Source organism: Eriocheir sinensis, chromosome 69 (genome assembly GCF_024679095.1).
Source record: "Eriocheir sinensis breed Jianghai 21 chromosome 69, ASM2467909v1, whole genome shotgun sequence".
NCBI classification, from domain to species: Eukaryota; Metazoa; Arthropoda; class Malacostraca; order Decapoda; family Varunidae; genus Eriocheir; species Eriocheir sinensis.
This window is the reverse complement of record NC_066577.1, coordinates 4,197,224-4,213,980: the sequence shown is the minus strand read 5'-3', so window position 1 is coordinate 4,213,980 and position 16,757 is coordinate 4,197,224. Positions and strand designations below refer to the sequence as shown.

The following is a 16,757-nucleotide window of genomic DNA, read 5'->3' as shown; positions in this document are numbered from 1 at the left end:
GGGGGGGCAGAGAGTGGTTTGTTTGGTTGGCCAGTTCAAGGAGTTTCATATCAAATGATTTTATTACATCCAACTTTAATGTGTGCTAAAAACATATATTTTATTACATGTGTGGTTCCTGCAGTAAATGCTACATGTTTACTGATGTAGCCTATGAAATATATATCACTCTCTGCCCTGTAATTTGGTGTGTCACATACTGCAGCATAACTTTCCTGCTATTTTTTTACACTATGAGTTGCCTTATTTTGTCTCATTTGCTTTTATCATATGTGCCTCCGCTGCATAGTTGTGCCTACTGAGCTTAATATCTTCATGACCCTGACACCAAGGTCAGAGCTTGTGAGATCATATCATGTCCTACATCTCATTTTCACCTCCAGGCTCGGCTGTCTCCCAGGACCACCAAGTTATTGCATTCCATTTAAGACAACTCATGTGTTACCTTTTTGATGTCCTCCATCATGTATTTCAGAATGTTTTATGGTGCTTTGCTCTTATATTGATGTGCCTTGCAACATTTTTATACAGTTTTCATTGTATATAACGCACCATTGTTGGTTTTGCCTGTTATAAATCGGGTCATGTTCAGTTAACAAGCTTTGAGTGTCTCCCATTGTTTATTTCAGTTGTAATGATTAGAAGCTTTTGTTCTCTGCCCTGTCAAGCAGTATGCAATGCTTGCCATTATCTGGCACTTGTACAGTTAGTATGATATTTTTGCTCAGCTAAGAGCATGTTGCAAAAGGTAAAGGTACGGTTGGGGGCATACGCTGTAGCACGTGGCCTCAGTGCTCATCTCTGTAACATTGGCCCTTGAGCCTGTGGTGTTAGGGAACCCATTACCCTGGGACACAGGACCAGTGTGACATCCGGGTTACCACAGTTGCAAAGGCATTATAGTAATCTAGCATGCATAGAATGATGTATGCTTTGCTTGTATTTAAAGCACTGGATATGTTTGACACACACACACACATACACACATATATATATATATATATATATATATATATATATATATATATATATATATATATATATATATATATATATATATATATATATATATTATCAAATGCTTTCTACACCATATTTTTCCTAAAATAACAAATTGATATAGTGTAGATAATACCTAATAAAACATAAGAACAAATATATTTTTCTTTACCTCATTAGTAAATCATTTTACAATAATGAAAAAAATAAGTAAAGGCTGGATAGGGTGCTGTGGCAGGTACTTCAAAAATAGTAAAGCCACCCCTGAAAAGTGACGTTTTTGGTGGGCTGCAATAGATGGCGCTACTTCCGCACGCCCGAGGAATTACTACATACCACTATCTCTTCGTATACAGTCTCTTTGCTCACGACTCACTAAATGTTTGTTTACACCGTGGTGCCGTTGAAGATGCAGACGGGAAAAAAATACGTGCACATATTCCTTACAATGAAGATACTATCGCTGTATTTCAACTAAATATCAATTGTTTATATTTATAATTCCATAATTATATATAAGAAGTGTAATTTAGGTTAATTGAAGACATATTAGACGTCAAAGCGACGCGGAAGATTGGCAACGCTGGTTACTCCCAAGACCGCCCCCCAATCCTACTTGGAAGTGCTTGTGGCGCGGTGATGAAACACGCCCAAGAAATTCTCCCAGCTGTGCGTGACGTCACAACGCTTGGGAGAGCACTATGATGAAACCCACCCCTGGAGTGCAAGAAATCAGGAGTCTGCGATTGATTATGTACTGGTAAATGGGAGAATGCGTGAATGTGTGTCTCGCATGTGGATAGATGAAGAGGGAATGATTGATATTGTGTCTGACCATAATATGTTGACCGTGGAGTGCGGGCTGAATGGTAGAAATGAAATAAAAGAAAAGGACAGGAACAAGAAGAAGTGGACACTGAGAGATGTACGGTGGGAAAATTTTCAGGTAGACTTGAGTGAAAGAAATTGGGAGCCGGGTAGTTTGAATGATGTGTATGCTTTGAATGAAAGGCTCGTAGAGAATGTGAGAGGAGCTGCAGTCCAGCATGTAGGGTATGTGAGAACAAATGGCAGAAAGCGTGTAAGGAAACCGTGGTGGAACGATGATATTAGGGCAGCTAGGAAAGAACGAAAGAGACTAAATAGACTGTGTAGACGACTGAGGAGAAGGAGGCAAGAAAGCGAAGAAGCTGAGGGTGAATACCAGAATGCATGGGAAAGCTATGTGAGACACCAACGACTGACAAAGCGGAAGATCATGAGTGCAAAGGTTCAGTGTGAAAGAAGTGTGATTCAGACCCTGAGAGAGAAAGGGCTTGAGGGAGGTCGTGAGTGGTATAGATTCCTGAGAGGTGAGAGGATGAGTGACAGTGAGAATGTGGAAAGTCTGAAGGTGAATGGTGAAAAAATTACAGATAAGGAGAAAATGAGGGAGTCAATTAGGGAGTTTTGGGAAGAAATAGGAGGAGTAGGGGAAGTATTTGGTGTGAGAGAAGGATGTGTGACTATGGAGAGGAAAGATGCAAATGAACTGAATGAAAGGATCAGTAGGAGGAGGTTGAGAGATGTGAAAAGACTGAAGAAGGGTTATGCTGGAGGACCAGCTGAGTTCCAGTATGATTTGTCTAAAAATGGAGGTGAGGCTATGATCAAGAGGATGACTGAGTTATTCAACCAGGTATGGGAAGAAGAGAGAGTGCCAAGTAAATGGAATGAATGTAGAGTGACTCTGATCCACAAGGGCGGGCATAAGAGTAAGCAGGAATTAAAGAACTATAGGCCAATCTCTCTGGTAAACTCAATAGGAAAAATCTTTAGTGCTGTGTTGAATGAAAGGTTGTGTAAATGGATTGAGAATGCCAGGGTGCTGGGTGAGGAGCAGAACGGGTTCCGAGTGGACAGGCGAGCAGAAGATAATATGTTTGTTGTAAATGAGCTGATTGAAAGGAAAAAGAGAGAGGGAGGGAAACTGTACTTAGGCTTCCTAGATATAGAGAAAGCTTATGACAGGGTGAATAGAGATGTGTTATGCAGAGTGCTTGAAAAAGTTGGGCTGAGTGATAAGATTGTTAACATAATTAGAAGTATGTATGTAGGTACAAGAGCAAAGTATCGACGGAAGAATACAAGTATCTAGGGGTGTGGATGGAGGTAAATGGATGCGGCAGGGCCAAGAATGTAAAGATAAGTATGGCAAACCAGTGGGTAGGCCGTTTAGGGAGTGCAGCGAGGATGAGAGCGAGCACGTATGATGTCATCCGTGAGGTTTGGAAGAGTGGCTGTCCCGAGCATTATGTATGGAATGGATGTGATGACATGGAATGACAGTGAGATAGAAAAATTGGAAGTGGGGCGGAATAGGGTAGCAAGAATGGCACTGAATGCACCAAGGTTTGCAGCAGTAGAGGCTCTTAGGGGTGACATGGGATGGAGCACGTTCAGGGAAAAACTAGTAAAGGCAACCTTGAGATATAAAGTGAGACTGGAACAAATGGAGGATGCAAGATTAGCAAGGAAAGTATACTTGTGGAGTATAAGAGGATGGCAAATGGGCGAATAAATGTGGGCGAATGATAGACAGGAATGTTACGCTAAGTAGGTGGGTGTACCGACCCTTTGAAGATAGACAGAATGTGTTTGAATGGAGAATAACAAACAGAAAGTGGAAGAATGTGATAGATATGGCAGTTAAAGATGAGGGATTGAGCAAGTGGAAGAATGAGATGGAAAGAAAGGAAACTCTCGACTGGTACTACAGGGAGAAAGAGGCCCCAAAGTGTGAGGTGTGGTATGAGGGAAGCCTGGAAGGTGATCTTCTTTTCCGTGCTAGAGCGCAGTGTCTGGATGTGAATGCAAGGAACTATAGATGGTCTGAGTCCCGCAGCAAAGTGTGCCAGATGTGTGACAGGGGTGTGGACGAGACTGTGCAGCATGTAGTGCTGGAATGCAAGAAGTATGACAGGGAGAGAACGAAAATGATGCAGGTGTTTCTGAGTGAGATGGGACGTGGAGTAAATGGGAGGACTGGAAGGGAGTGGATGGTGCTGCTGCTGGGGCTCAGTGGAGAGACGAGTGGACGAGTGATTGAGGCAGTGAAAGAGTTCTTGGAAGGCATGTGGCGTGCAAGATGTAGGGAATGATACCTTGCCCCGAGAACATTGACTTCCCGCATGTTTTTTGTTTTTCTTTTCACAGGTTACTCTATCTCTGTATTCATTCCCATCTAGTGCTTGGGCAATGTTCTCCGTCCCCACATTTTATTGTCTTATTGTCCAGGGGGAGGTACCGCCCCCTCCCTTGTTGTGCTTTCCTTCCTACCATTGTATCTTTTTAATTTCCTGGTGCTCCCTTCACATGTATTAATATTTGTATAATCTCACTCTGTCCTGCCTGGGGGTAGGGATGGCATGTTCCTCCCTTCTCCCTTGTTGTTTACCTGCAACAATAAACTATCAATCAATCAATCACAGGAGGTGCCGATACAAAGCCCTGGCCGGGGAGAAATCCCGAGCCACCTGTGACATCAAGATCAAGGCCGCACTGTTCCCGCCGAGTGCTCCAGCTCCTGGCGTGCCGTGAGGTGGGTAGAGGCGGCATGTTGGGGGTATTATTTCAGAATCACACCCAAGCTTACCCATTCCACCTATGACGAGGTTTTTGTGGCTCAGGACGTACTGCGCGGGGCTTGTTGAGGGAAGGGCGGCCTGCTAATTTTGAGACACGGCTTTATTGCTCTATGTGCTTTTTATTACGGAAAAAGAGAGAAGTTTTATTTTCCGGAAACCACATGCCAATAAATGTTAACTAACCTAACTTAGCACATAACCTACAAGCCCCCCCAACCCCCTCCGTGTTTTCACATTGTACATCATTGTATCAAAATTCCTTCTGTTCTCTGGAAGCCATTCGTCCCTGCACTGCATTCAGGGACCAAAACAAGAATCCATATTGTAACTATTAACTGCACTCAACATTACCCCAGATTACCTATAACAAGCTTACCTATTTTAAGCTTACTTATTTCCAGCTTGCCTATAACAAGGTTACCTATTTTAAGCTTACTTATTTCCAGCTTAACTATAACAAGCTTACTTATTTCCAACTTACCAATAACAAGCTTACTTATTTCCAGCTTAACTATAATAAGCTTACTTATTTCCAGCTTACCTATAACAAGCTTACTTATTTCCAGCTTACCAATAACAAGCTTACTTATTTCCAGCTAACCAATAACAAGCTTACTTATTTCCAGCTTACCAATAACAAGCTTACTTATTTCCAGCTTACCAATAACAAGCTTACTTATTTCCAGCTTACCAATAACAAGCTTACTTAATTCCAGCTTACCTATAACAAGCTTACTTATTTCCAGCTTACCAATAACAAGCTTACTTATTTCCAGCTAACCTAGAACAAGCTTACCTATAACAAGCTTACCTATTTTAAGCTTACTTATTTCCAGCTTACCTATAACAAGCTTACTTATTTCCAGTTCACCTATAACAAGCTTACCTATTTTAAGCTTACTTATTTCCAGCTAACCTATAACAAGCTTAACTATAACAAGCTTACATTGTAGTGCCGAATTGCCTGATGGGCGAGCCTCCCATAACCCACTTAGCCAGGGGGGTACCTCTTTGGCCGACTGGTAAAGGAGTGGCTCTCCCGTTACGCTGGTCGCAGGTTTGATCCCCCGGCGCCGGCAAACCTTTCCTTGTCTGGATTAATTTCTTGTGTGTTTCGTTACACGCGGTGGTCGTGTGGGAGTGTTGTAAAGAGAAAAATTCTGGCATTTCAACATTTTAAGCTTACCTATAACAAGCTTACCTATTTTAAGCTTACTTATTTCCAGCTTACCCATTGCAGTTGCATGCTGTGCTGTTACTGCCAGTGACATCAATGGCTCAGTGTGAAGCCTATCACACGTATTTATCCTAAAAAAATTAAGCCCGACAAAAGTAACCAGAATCTAACCTAACCTGGCCTGACCTAACTATATGTGGTAAATTCCAGAAATACACCCGTCTCCATGCTCCACCTATGTCATTGCGAAGGACACCTTTGTGCTGTGTTTATTCCCTTATTGCCATTGCCTGTTTTGGGTGTTTTTTCTTCCATTTGATATTTTTTTCATCCCTTTGAGTGCTTTGAGGCATCATTTGAGTACTGCTCCAGAAGTACACCCAAGCTTCCCTACTTCACTTCCATGGGAGTTAACCCGTTAAGCACGGCTCTGTCGGAGAAGGGCGGGGTGCGGGAACTCCCCTCATCCGCTGTCCCGCCAAGATTTGTTCTTCCCAACATCACATCTCCGCCATGCTGCAGCCGAGGGACTTGTAGTTTATTTCATCGTGTAGGTGAAAGATTGACGGTGTTAAGGCACCATGAACTACTATGTTCTTGTCTGCAATTGCCACACAGGGCTTTGCTGAAGAACACCTATTTCGCCAAAGTTTAGCAACACGGCACACGCTCTGCCAGCAGAAAATCTCCCTCTAGCCCATCCATTAGGGGCTGAGACTCCATCAGCAGTCACTTCCAGTTATTAGGGGCACACTATTACCAGTTGTTCTCTCCTCCCTAGCAGTAGCCTGTCCTTTAGGGGTCAAGACTCACATCAGCAGTCACTTCCAGTTACTAGGGACACACCATTACCAGCTGTTCCCTCCCTAGCAGTAGATTGTTGGCAGAATATTGTAAATATTCAAACATAACAAAACTAACCCAAACTAATCAGTAAAATTCCAGAATAACACCCGGCCCGTCCCATGTTACGGTATTTGTCCTTTATTGCCGCTTGCCATTTTTGGTGTTTTTTCTTTGGTTTTATTGTTTTTTGGTTTGTTTGAGCGTTTTGATCCATCGTTTGTTGTGTAGATGAATAATTGTAATAGCCATAGTAAGACTACGTTGATCTCGACCCTCGACTCTATGGCCACCGTGTCGTGGGCAGGCTGCTCTGGCCTGAATGTAGTCAGGTTATGCTGGATTTCATTTGGTTAGGTCAGAGTAGGCTAGATTTAGATTAGTTAGATAAGATATCGTCAGGCTAGGTTAGATTTAGTTTATTTAATTCAGGTTACACTAGATTTAGTTTGGTTAGGCATGTCACTCCATCATCACCAGCCTCTTCCTCTATTCTCCCCCCTCCTCCTCCTCCTCCTCTCCTGTCAACAACCAGAGCCACCAGTGAAGGGCAGCGAGGGCAGGCCGCCTCGCTGCCTCCCTGGGGACCAACAGCAGGAAATGTCAAAACTCTTCTGTCATTAACTACTGGAGTACCCGATGGCACTTAGACAGAAGAGGGCGTGGCATTAACACCCCATCTCTTGCAGCCCAGGATGTGGTGTTGGCCATACTGGGAGGAGCACAGCGCCAGGAGACAGCTGCTCAAGTGAGGGTCTGAGGCGGACGCTGTAATCAGCACTCGCTGTGTCCACGCTGCCGCTGACCTCAGGACTCCTTGGTGCATCCCTCGCCTCGCCTGCTGCTTGGTCCCTGAGTGTGGCGTCGGGGGAACCTTGCCGCCCGCTGCAGCTTCCCTGAGGTTCCTGCAAGACCCCCACCCCAGGAGTGGTGGGCAGGGGAGGCTGCAAGGCCGGGCAGCAGCCTGAGTGGCGGGACCAGCAGGAACACTGCCACTGCTGTGAGGATCAGAAGAACACAACCACCACTGAGAACAACAACAACAACAACAATACCACCACCACCTTACTGCTGGCACCTTCAGCCACAAAGGAAAGGGAAAGTTTGAGTGTGACAAGATTTGAGACTGGGAGCAAGTTCAGCAGACACAGCCTTGCACACACTGGTGAGGGAAACCATGAGTGGCCAGCGTGTGCGGAAAGACTCCCTGGGAAGGATGACCTCAGCAAATACACCCACACACTGCTGAAGGAGTCCTTGAATGCCAAGACTGGCAAAAGGTTCAGTTGCAAAAGTAAACTCAACAGACACACCCTTACATACACTGGTGAAGGACCTCATGAATGCCAAGAGTGTGGCAAAAGGTTCAGTTACAAGAATAAACTCAACACACACACCCTTACACACACTGGTGAAGGACCTCATGAATGCCAAGAGTGTGACCAAAGGTTTATTTCAAAGAATCACCTCAACACACACACCCTTACACACACTGGTGAAAGACCTCATGACTGCCAAGAGTGTGGCCAAAGGTTCATTACAAAGAATCACCTCAACACACACACCCTTACACACACTGGTGACATCGTGATGTGGAACAAAGAAGAAAAAACAGCAAAGATTATAGATGTAACAGTGCCCAATGACTTTGGCCTCAATAGAGCTGAGAGGCACAAAATAACTAAATACCAAGACCTAAAGAATGACCTGAAGAGTACGTGGGCACTGAAGGAAATAGAAATAATACCTGTGGTGGTGGGGGCAACAGGGTTCATCAAGAAAAACCTGAAACGGTACCTCCAGGCAATACCAAGCTGCCCCAGTATGCACCAGGTACAGATTGCTGCCATCAAGGGAACAGTGAGCATACTAAAAAGAGCCCTCGGATACAAGGCCAATGAAGTATATTAAGGGAGCAACTATAGACCCCAGGCTGGGGCCCATTGCACCCCCGATACAAAGTTAATAATATATTAAACCAAAGTGAAGTGAAAGACCTCATGAATGCCAAGAGTGTGGCCAAAGGTTCATTACAAAGAATCACCTCAACACACACACCCTTACACACACTGGTGAAAGACTGTATATGCCAAGAAGAGAGGAAGGCCTAGGACTGTCTGAAGTTAACTACCAACACAGAGCCATTATGGTGAGCATCGGCCAATACCTCAGAAGCTCCCTAAGTCCAAACATTGCCAGGGTCCAGGAACACCACACCAACAAAGCCAGCAAAAACACCTCAATTACTAAGCTGACCCAGCATTTTGGACAGGATTGTATAGTAGATGAGCAGGAAACAGAAAACACACCAGCCACCAAAATGGCCAGAAAGAGCTGTTCAAAATTCACCAGGAAGTTCCAGAACACCAACTTAACTGAGTGGGCAGAACACCAACGTGCCAAGTTTTTCCTGCAAGAGCTCTCCAAAGACTACATTGACAAGGAGAGCTCTCTGAACTGGCTCATCAAAGGAACCCTCCACTACGATCAGGAGAGGCTGATAATGGCAGCACAAGACCAGGCCATAATGACCAACGCTTTAAAAAAAATGGCTGGTCTCAGTAACAACAACAAACGCAGGTTCTGCCACACTGAAATTGAAAGTGTGAGCCACCTGATCTGCAGCTGCCAGACTCTGCTAGCCGATGGCTACTACACAGTCAGGCACGATGAAGTGTGCAAATACCTACACTGGACCATCTGCAGCAGCCTGAACATCAAGTGCTCTAGCAAAGTGTGGGAACATCAGCCAGAGAAAATCACCGGAAATGAGACGCACACCATCTGCTATGACCAGGTAATTCCAACAGCTACCTATCTAGATAATGCTGCAGTGAAACCAGACCTGGTTGTGTGGAACAGGAAAGAAAAAGTGGCTATGATAGTTGAGGTCAGTATCCCACATGACAGCGGGCTAAACAGAGCTGAAAGGGAAAAGGTCACCAAATATCAAGGCCTGATGCATGATATGAAAAGAAACTGGAAATTGAAGAACATCTCGATTGTGCCAGTCATTGCCGGAGCAACAGGCCTACTGAAAAAGAACTTCAAGGACCATCTAGCTAAAATCCCAGGAAACCCGAGGGCAACAGAAATCCAAACAATTGCCCTTAAGGGAACCACTACCATCCTAAAAAGAACCCTCGGTTGCAGCCTCTAAAAAGTGGGTGATTGTTAGGCACTTGGCAGAGTGCCCCATCACCCATAATCAAGACTGAAAAAGTAAACTAAAACAGAAAAAGTGAAAGACCTCATGAATGCCAAGAGTGTGGCAAAAGGTTCAGTTACAAGAATAACCTCAACACACACACCCTTACACACACACTGGTGAAAGACCTCATGAATGCCAAGAGTGTGACCAAAGTTTCAATACAAAGAGTTCCCTCAAGAGACACACCCTTACACACACACTGGTGAAAGACTTCATGAATGCCAAGAGTGTGGCTAAAGGTTTATTACAAAGGATAACCTCAACACACACACCCTTACACACACTGGTGAAAGACCTCATGAATGCCAAGAGTGTGACCAAAGTTTCAATACAAAGAGTTCCCTCAAGAGACACACCCTTACACACACTGGTGAAAGACCTCATGAATGTCAAGAGTGTGGCCAAAGGTTCATTACAAAGGACAACCTCAAGAAACACACCCTTACACACACTGGTGAAAGGCCTCATGAGTGTCTGGAATGTGGACAAAGGTTCAGAGAGAAGTTTGCATTGGAGTGTCACATCTTCAGACACTCTGGCCTGAGAGAGTTCAAGTGTGATGTGTGTGGGAAGCACTTCAAAACAAAGTCAGACATTGCCCGGCACATGAAGACCCACTTCTGAGGTGCTGTGTTGTGCTGCTGTGTGGGACTTCAGTGACGGGGAACCAGTCATCAGCACCACCTGGAGAGGACTGGCACCATGTTGTGGCTGACTGCTGAGAGATGCACCAACAAGCAGCACCACAGTGAACAGTGCCGTCTGCCCCGAGCCAGAGTGGTGACAACTGTCACCTTGCCCCGGCACAGTGCAGCAGCCAACAAGTAATGGAAACTAAACTAAATGAGGTCATTCAAAGGTAGCAGGTCGAAGTGCCCCAAGTCAATGCGCCCCAACTTTTGGGGCGCACTGACTCGTGACTGAGTCGGGGCGCCCCGGGGTGAACCGTGGCGCCCCAACTATATAAATATTTAGGTAATTATTGAGAATCACTACGCGCCTCCAAAATACGATATCACGCCTCCATATTGTACTTAAGGGACGAAATACATGTCCCTTAACCATAATATGAAGGCGTAAAAACTTAAAGAAAAGTGGTAAAGGTTCAGTATAACTCCAGCGCCGTAATTTTGGTCTATTTTCATCCAAACCTTCACAAAACCCTTTGCATACATGTAATACATTAGTAAAAGTGCCGGACAAATACTGCCACCTGTTTTAGGGTGGTTAGCGATGGTGGTAGGTCGTGAAAAGGCATATGCATACATTTGTTTTGGTGGCGGCGGCGGACACTGGGAGTTGAGCAGTGTTGCCAACGATCCGATTAGCGATGGTGCGCTAAGTTAGCGATGGTATGCATGTGAGACCTGGTCCACCATGCATGGTTATTTTTTTTAGAACACGCACCTTTACCTAATACTATACCCGGCCCAAACCTTCACAAAACCCTTTGGGTAAAGGTGCGTGTTCTAAAAAAAATATAAAAAAATAACCACGCGCTGGTCTCACATGCGTGGGCTCATCGCTAACCAAGCGTTGGATCGTTGGCAACACTGCTCGCCTCCCAATGGCTGCCGCCACCGCCGCCAAAACTGTTGCTTCCTATCATCACTTGTAGACGCAGCACATGTTTGATCCGCCGGTAAAACTAGACTAACACAACAGCGTGCGATGGCTTGGAAAGGCTAGTAATGCCGTGAGAGCAACTTTGTGTAGTGATTCTCAATAATTACCAAATTTATATGTCAATTGTTTTTTATTGTTTCATCAAACTTTAAAAATATATTTTTACTATTGTAGAAAACTTACCGATGGCAAACGTTAATATTCCGTCCTTCCTGATTATGATGCTTTTTAAGTGAAAGAAATCGACCCGTAAGTAAGGGAGGAGATATACTTATAACATAGGTAATTTAACATGGGATTTGAGAGTTTACAACCCACCCGTAAAATGAATATTTATATAGTTGGGGCGCCATGGTTCACCCCGGGGCGCCTGGACTCAGTCACGAGTCGATGTGCCCCGAAAGTTGGGGCGCATCGGCAGTGGGGCACTTCGACTGTAAACCCATCCAAATAGTGTTTGATAATAAGTACAATGTATGGAGGAAGGACAGAAAGAGTAAAGGTGGTGGAGGAGTGATGATAATGACGAGGAAGGAGGTATTAGTGAAAACAGTCGTACATGGAGAAGGAAAGGCAGAAATAGTGAGTGTTAATCTGGAGAACAAAAACAGAGAAATGATGACGATAATAGCAACCTGTGTACCACCAAGAACAAACTCATGGAGTAAAGAAGAATATGAGATCATGATTGATGATACCATTCAGAATTTGAGTAGTTAACCAGCATCTTCATTCCTTCATCCCTGTGCTGTCCAAATCCCTTATGCAAGAGTTAAGCATCTTCATTCCTTCATCCCTGTGCTGTCCAAATCCCTTATGCAAGAGTTAACCAGCATCTTCATTCCTTCATCCCTGTGCTGTCCAAATCCCTTATGCAAGAGTTAACCAGCATCTTCATTCCTTCATCCCTGTGCTGTCCAAATCCCTTATGCAAGAGTTAACCAGCATCTTCATTCCTTCATCCCTGTGCTGTCCAAATCCCTTATGCAAGAGTTAACCAGCATCTTCATTCCTTCATCCTTACACTGTCCAAATCCCTTATGCAAGAGTTAAGCAGCATCTTCATTCCTTCATCCCTGTGCTGTCCAAATCCCTTATGCAAGAGTTAACCAGCATCTTCATTCCTTCATCCCTACACTGTCCAAATCCCTTATGCAAGAGTTAACCAGCATCTTCATTCCTTCATCCCTGTGCTGCCCAAATCCCTTATGCAAGAGTTAACCAGCATCTTCATTCCTTCATCCCTGTGCTGTCCAAATCCCTTATGCAAGAGTTAACCAGCATCTTCATTCCTTCATCACTGTGCTGTCCAAATCCCTTATGCAAGAGTTAACCAGCATCTTCATTCCTTCATCCCTGTGCTGTCCAAATCCCTTATACAAGAGTTAACCAGCATCTTCATTCCTTCATCCCTGTGCTGTCCAAATCCCTTATGCAAGAGTTAACCAGCATCTTCATTCCTTCATCCCTGTGCTGTCCAAATCCCTTATGCAAGAGTTAAGCAGCATCTTCATTCCTTCATCCCTGTGCTGTCCAAATCCCTTATACAAGAGTTAAGCAGCATCTTCATTCCTTCATCCCTGTGCTGTCCAAATCCCTTATGCAAGAGTTGAAAATTATAATATTTTATTTTGGTGGGGGCACGTGACCGGGTGCCACCCCCCCCTCCCCCGGATCCGCCACTGACTCTCCTTCCCTCCCTCCCTCCCTCCCTCCCAGCCTTCCTGCCCCAAAGATGCTGAGAACTGTCAACCTGTCTTGTGAGGGGCAACACTCCCTCCCTCCCTCCCTCCCTGCCCCAAAGGTGCTGACAACTGTCAGCCTGTCTTGTGGAGGGCAACACTCCCTCCCTCCCTCCCTCCCTGCCCCAAAGGTGCATACAACTGTCAGCCTGTCTTGTGGGGGGCAACACTCCCTCCCTCCCTCCCTGCCTGCCCCAAAGGTGCATACAACTGTCAGCCTGTCTTGTGGGGGGCAACACTCCCTGCCTGCCCCAAAGGTGCATACAACAGTCAGCCTGTCTTGTGGAGGGCAACACTCCCCTCCCTCCCTCCCTGCCGGCCCCAAAGATGCATACAACTGTCAGCCTGTCTTGTGGGGGGCAACACTCCCTCCCTCCCTCCCTGCCCCAAAGGTGCATACAACTGTCAGCCTGTCTTGTGGGGGGCAACACTCCCTCCCTCCTTCCCTGCCTGCCCCAAAGGTGCATACAACTGTCAGCCTGTCTTGTGAGGGGCAACACTCCCTGCCTGCCCCAAAGGTGCATACAACTGTCAGCCTGTCTTGTGGAGGGCAACACCTCCCTCCCTCCCTGCCCCAAAGGTGCTGACAACTGTCTGCCTTTCTTGTGGGTGGCAACACTCCCTCCCTCCCTCCCTGCCTGCCCCAAAGGTGCATACAACTGTCAGCCTGTCTTGTGGAGGGCAACACTCCCTCCCTCCCTCCCTGCCCCAAAGGTGCTGACAACTGTCAGCCTGTCTTGTGGGGGGCAACACTCCCTCCCTCCTCCCTGCTGCCCCAAAGGTGCTGACAACTGTCAGCCTGTCTTGTGGGGGCAACACTCCCTCCCTCCCTGCCTGCCCCAAAGGTGCATACAACTGTCAGCCTGTCTTGTGAGGGGCAACACTCCCACCCTCCCGCCCTGCCTGCCCCAAAGGTGCATACAACTGTCAGCCTGTCTTGTGAGGGGCAACACTCCCTGCCTGCCCCAAAGGTGCATACAACTGTCAGCCTGTCTTGTGAGGGGCAACACTCCCTGCCTGCCCCAAAGGTGCATACAACTGTCAGCTGTCTTGTGGGGGCCAGCAGCCAGCAGTGCCGAGCAAGGAGTACAAGTCAAGTAAGAGGAGAAAATGTTTGTGCATCATTTTACTCAACCCTCGTTTTTGAATATATTTTCTCACCTTACAGTCACAAATTTATTCCAGTGCAATGCACAGTTTCCTGAGGCAGGCAATGGTGCCTCAGATTTTGTTCCTGGCAAACAGTAGTGTGAGAAAGTCTGGCAGGAGTGAAGTGTTCCTGGGGCAGGCAATGGTGCCTCAGATTTTGTTCCTGCCAAATAGTAGTGTGGGAAAGTCTGGCAGGAGTGAAGTGTGTTCCTGAGGCTGATGATAGTGGCCTCAGATTTTGTTCCTGCCAAATATTAGTGTGGGGAAGTCTGGCAGGAGTGAAGTGTGTGTGGCCAGCCTCAGACACGCTCTGTAACCTGACCTCTGTGCCTTGAGGGTTCACCAAGCGCTGCCTGTGTGGCCAACACGGCCCATTGGTGGCCTTGACAGGCACCAGAGATGCAACAAGTGCAGCAGAGGTTTGCAGTGTGGTGTTCAGGGTTGGTCTGTGGTGCAGTGGTCAGTGTGCCTAGCTGGGAATCTGCAAGCCCAGGTTTGGACACTGAGGCCAGGCACTGAGGGCGCAGCTCACCAGGGGCTGGCCGATGGGCGGTGCCTGAGGAGTGCTGAGTCGTGTGTTGGTCCTCTGGCACCAGAAACAGGAACAGTTTGGACACCTGCCCGGGCACTGAGGACGCAGCTCACCCAGCTGTTGGTGCTCTCTTTGGGGCTGGCTGATGGACGGTGCCTGAGGAGGGCTGTGAGTCGTGTGTTGGTCCTCTGGCACCAGAAACAGGAACAGTTCTCTCCTCAACTTTGCAAAGTCCAGGAGGCTGAGGGTTCTGGTTCCTGGTTCTAGAGGCGCGAGCCTTGGCGCTGGACTTGACACAGCAGTGCTGGCGGTGTGGCAAAGGAGACCAGCCACATCCTTGTCAGTGCTCGCTGGAGGATCCCTCAGAACTGTAGGCTTTTCCGGAGTGCTGAGCTCCTTGACCCGTGCAGTGTTTCCTACGCACAAGTGCGCACCTCTTGAGGAAGTGTTCAGTGCGTACTTATGCCTTTGCCCTTTTGAACAGTCAGGCTGCTGTCACTTGTGTTTTTGTCTTTAATTCCTTACTCCAGGAGTGTTAAGGGAGCGTCGCCTGCCTTACTCCTGTGGGAGAACATCAAAATTCAGTCCATGCTTTGGTTCATTTATGCAACAATCCTTTTGTAATGAAGCATCCTTCCTGCGCTGCCTGAGTAAAACACGTAAATCCCTTTAATAGTAATGCAAAAGTACGCAAAAATTGAAGCATCGCTTTACTTGAGGATGCCACTGAGCCGTCCTTTGAGAAGGGTTTACTCGCTGTCTCTTTTGAAGGAGTAACTATTGTAGAACATTTGTTGTGGATTCCTTTTTCACTTGCCAGTCTGCATCTCTCCGTATAATGTTTTACTTGCAAGTACTCTAGAAAACTGTGAGTTTGAGGGGAAAGGAATGGTGAAAAATGTGTGAGACTAAATATATTTATTTCACTCCACATGAGAAATAGAGAAAGGTTTCCTCTTTGTGACAAAAAAGATCCCTCAGATTGGTTGAGTCACACCAGAGCTATGTCCTTCTGATTGGCAAAACAACAGTGTTGAGATATAGGGCATTTAAAGTTTGAGGCGTAGCTGACCACGCCATTTAAAGTCCTGTATTGGGGTTGCCTATGGTCACCATTTTTTTCTTTTTTGCTAATAAAAGCCACTTTAGAAGCCAGGTTTTACCACAAAACTTTGAGAGACTGTTGCCATCATCACAGAAACACATAACTAGTTTTCTTCAAATCTCTGAAATTATCGAACATATCAGTGCGACGCTCCCTTGACTCAGTTACCCTTTCTGTTAAATGCCTCCCAGGAATCCCTGGATGTTGGAAATGATACTAACACCCATGCTAGCATTGTAGTATTGTTTTGGTCATTTTCTTTTTTTTCCAATCATTCTTTCATCTTTGACGCCTGCTCCGAGGAGCTTGACATACTCCTGCACCCTGTCCCTCCACTTCACTGGAGGTCGTCCTCTAACATTCCCACACTTGGAATAAACTAGTTCACAGTATATTATGGCTTTTGTTATTTGCAGCTTCCTTTCTCATGAAGATCTAACAGTGAATTTCATGATCATACTTAGTCTTGCTCCCAAACAGCCGTAAAGTCAACCATCAATGCTGAAATGTTTTTGAACAAAAAATTGTTCCACGAGTGAAGAGTTTTGCCTTTTGGACAAGTGTGGATATGGATGCAGGGCAGGTATCTAAGCATTTCTAATTGTAGTGTGTCTATTGCAGTGATGGTGATGACACTGACAACAAGGCGCATGTCCTCCTAGAGTGACCTCAATCTGGTACTGGCCACAGAGATCACTTTGTCGCACTCCACTTTGGGTAAGCACGTTTAAAATTGCCCTTTATTTA

General features: G+C 46.0%; 1 protein-coding gene across 4 annotated transcripts in view; it reads left to right on the top strand.

Annotated features, from left to right (window-relative positions):
* Positions 1–4,542: 4,542 nt before the first annotated feature.
* The window catches only part of LOC126988413 (uncharacterized), a 15,370-nt gene continuing 3,155 nt past the window's right edge, over positions 4,543–16,757 (top strand). The window contains exons 1-6 of one of the 4 annotated variants that reach the window (XM_050846473.1): positions 4,545–4,579; positions 7,335–8,093; positions 8,671–10,680; positions 13,202–13,424; positions 14,196–14,321; positions 16,632–16,727. In XM_050846473.1, coding sequence (XP_050702430.1) covers positions 8,732–9,805 — 1,074 coding nt within the window. In that variant the 5' untranslated portion in view covers positions 4,545–4,579; positions 7,335–8,093; positions 8,671–8,731 and the 3' untranslated portion in view covers positions 9,806–10,680; positions 13,202–13,424; positions 14,196–14,321; positions 16,632–16,727. Of the gene's footprint in view, positions 4,580–7,334; positions 8,094–8,670; positions 10,681–13,201; positions 13,425–14,195; positions 14,322–16,631; positions 16,728–16,757 lie in introns of those variants that run through there. The other 3 variants (XM_050846472.1, XR_007741918.1, XM_050846471.1) reach the window with 3 other exon arrangements.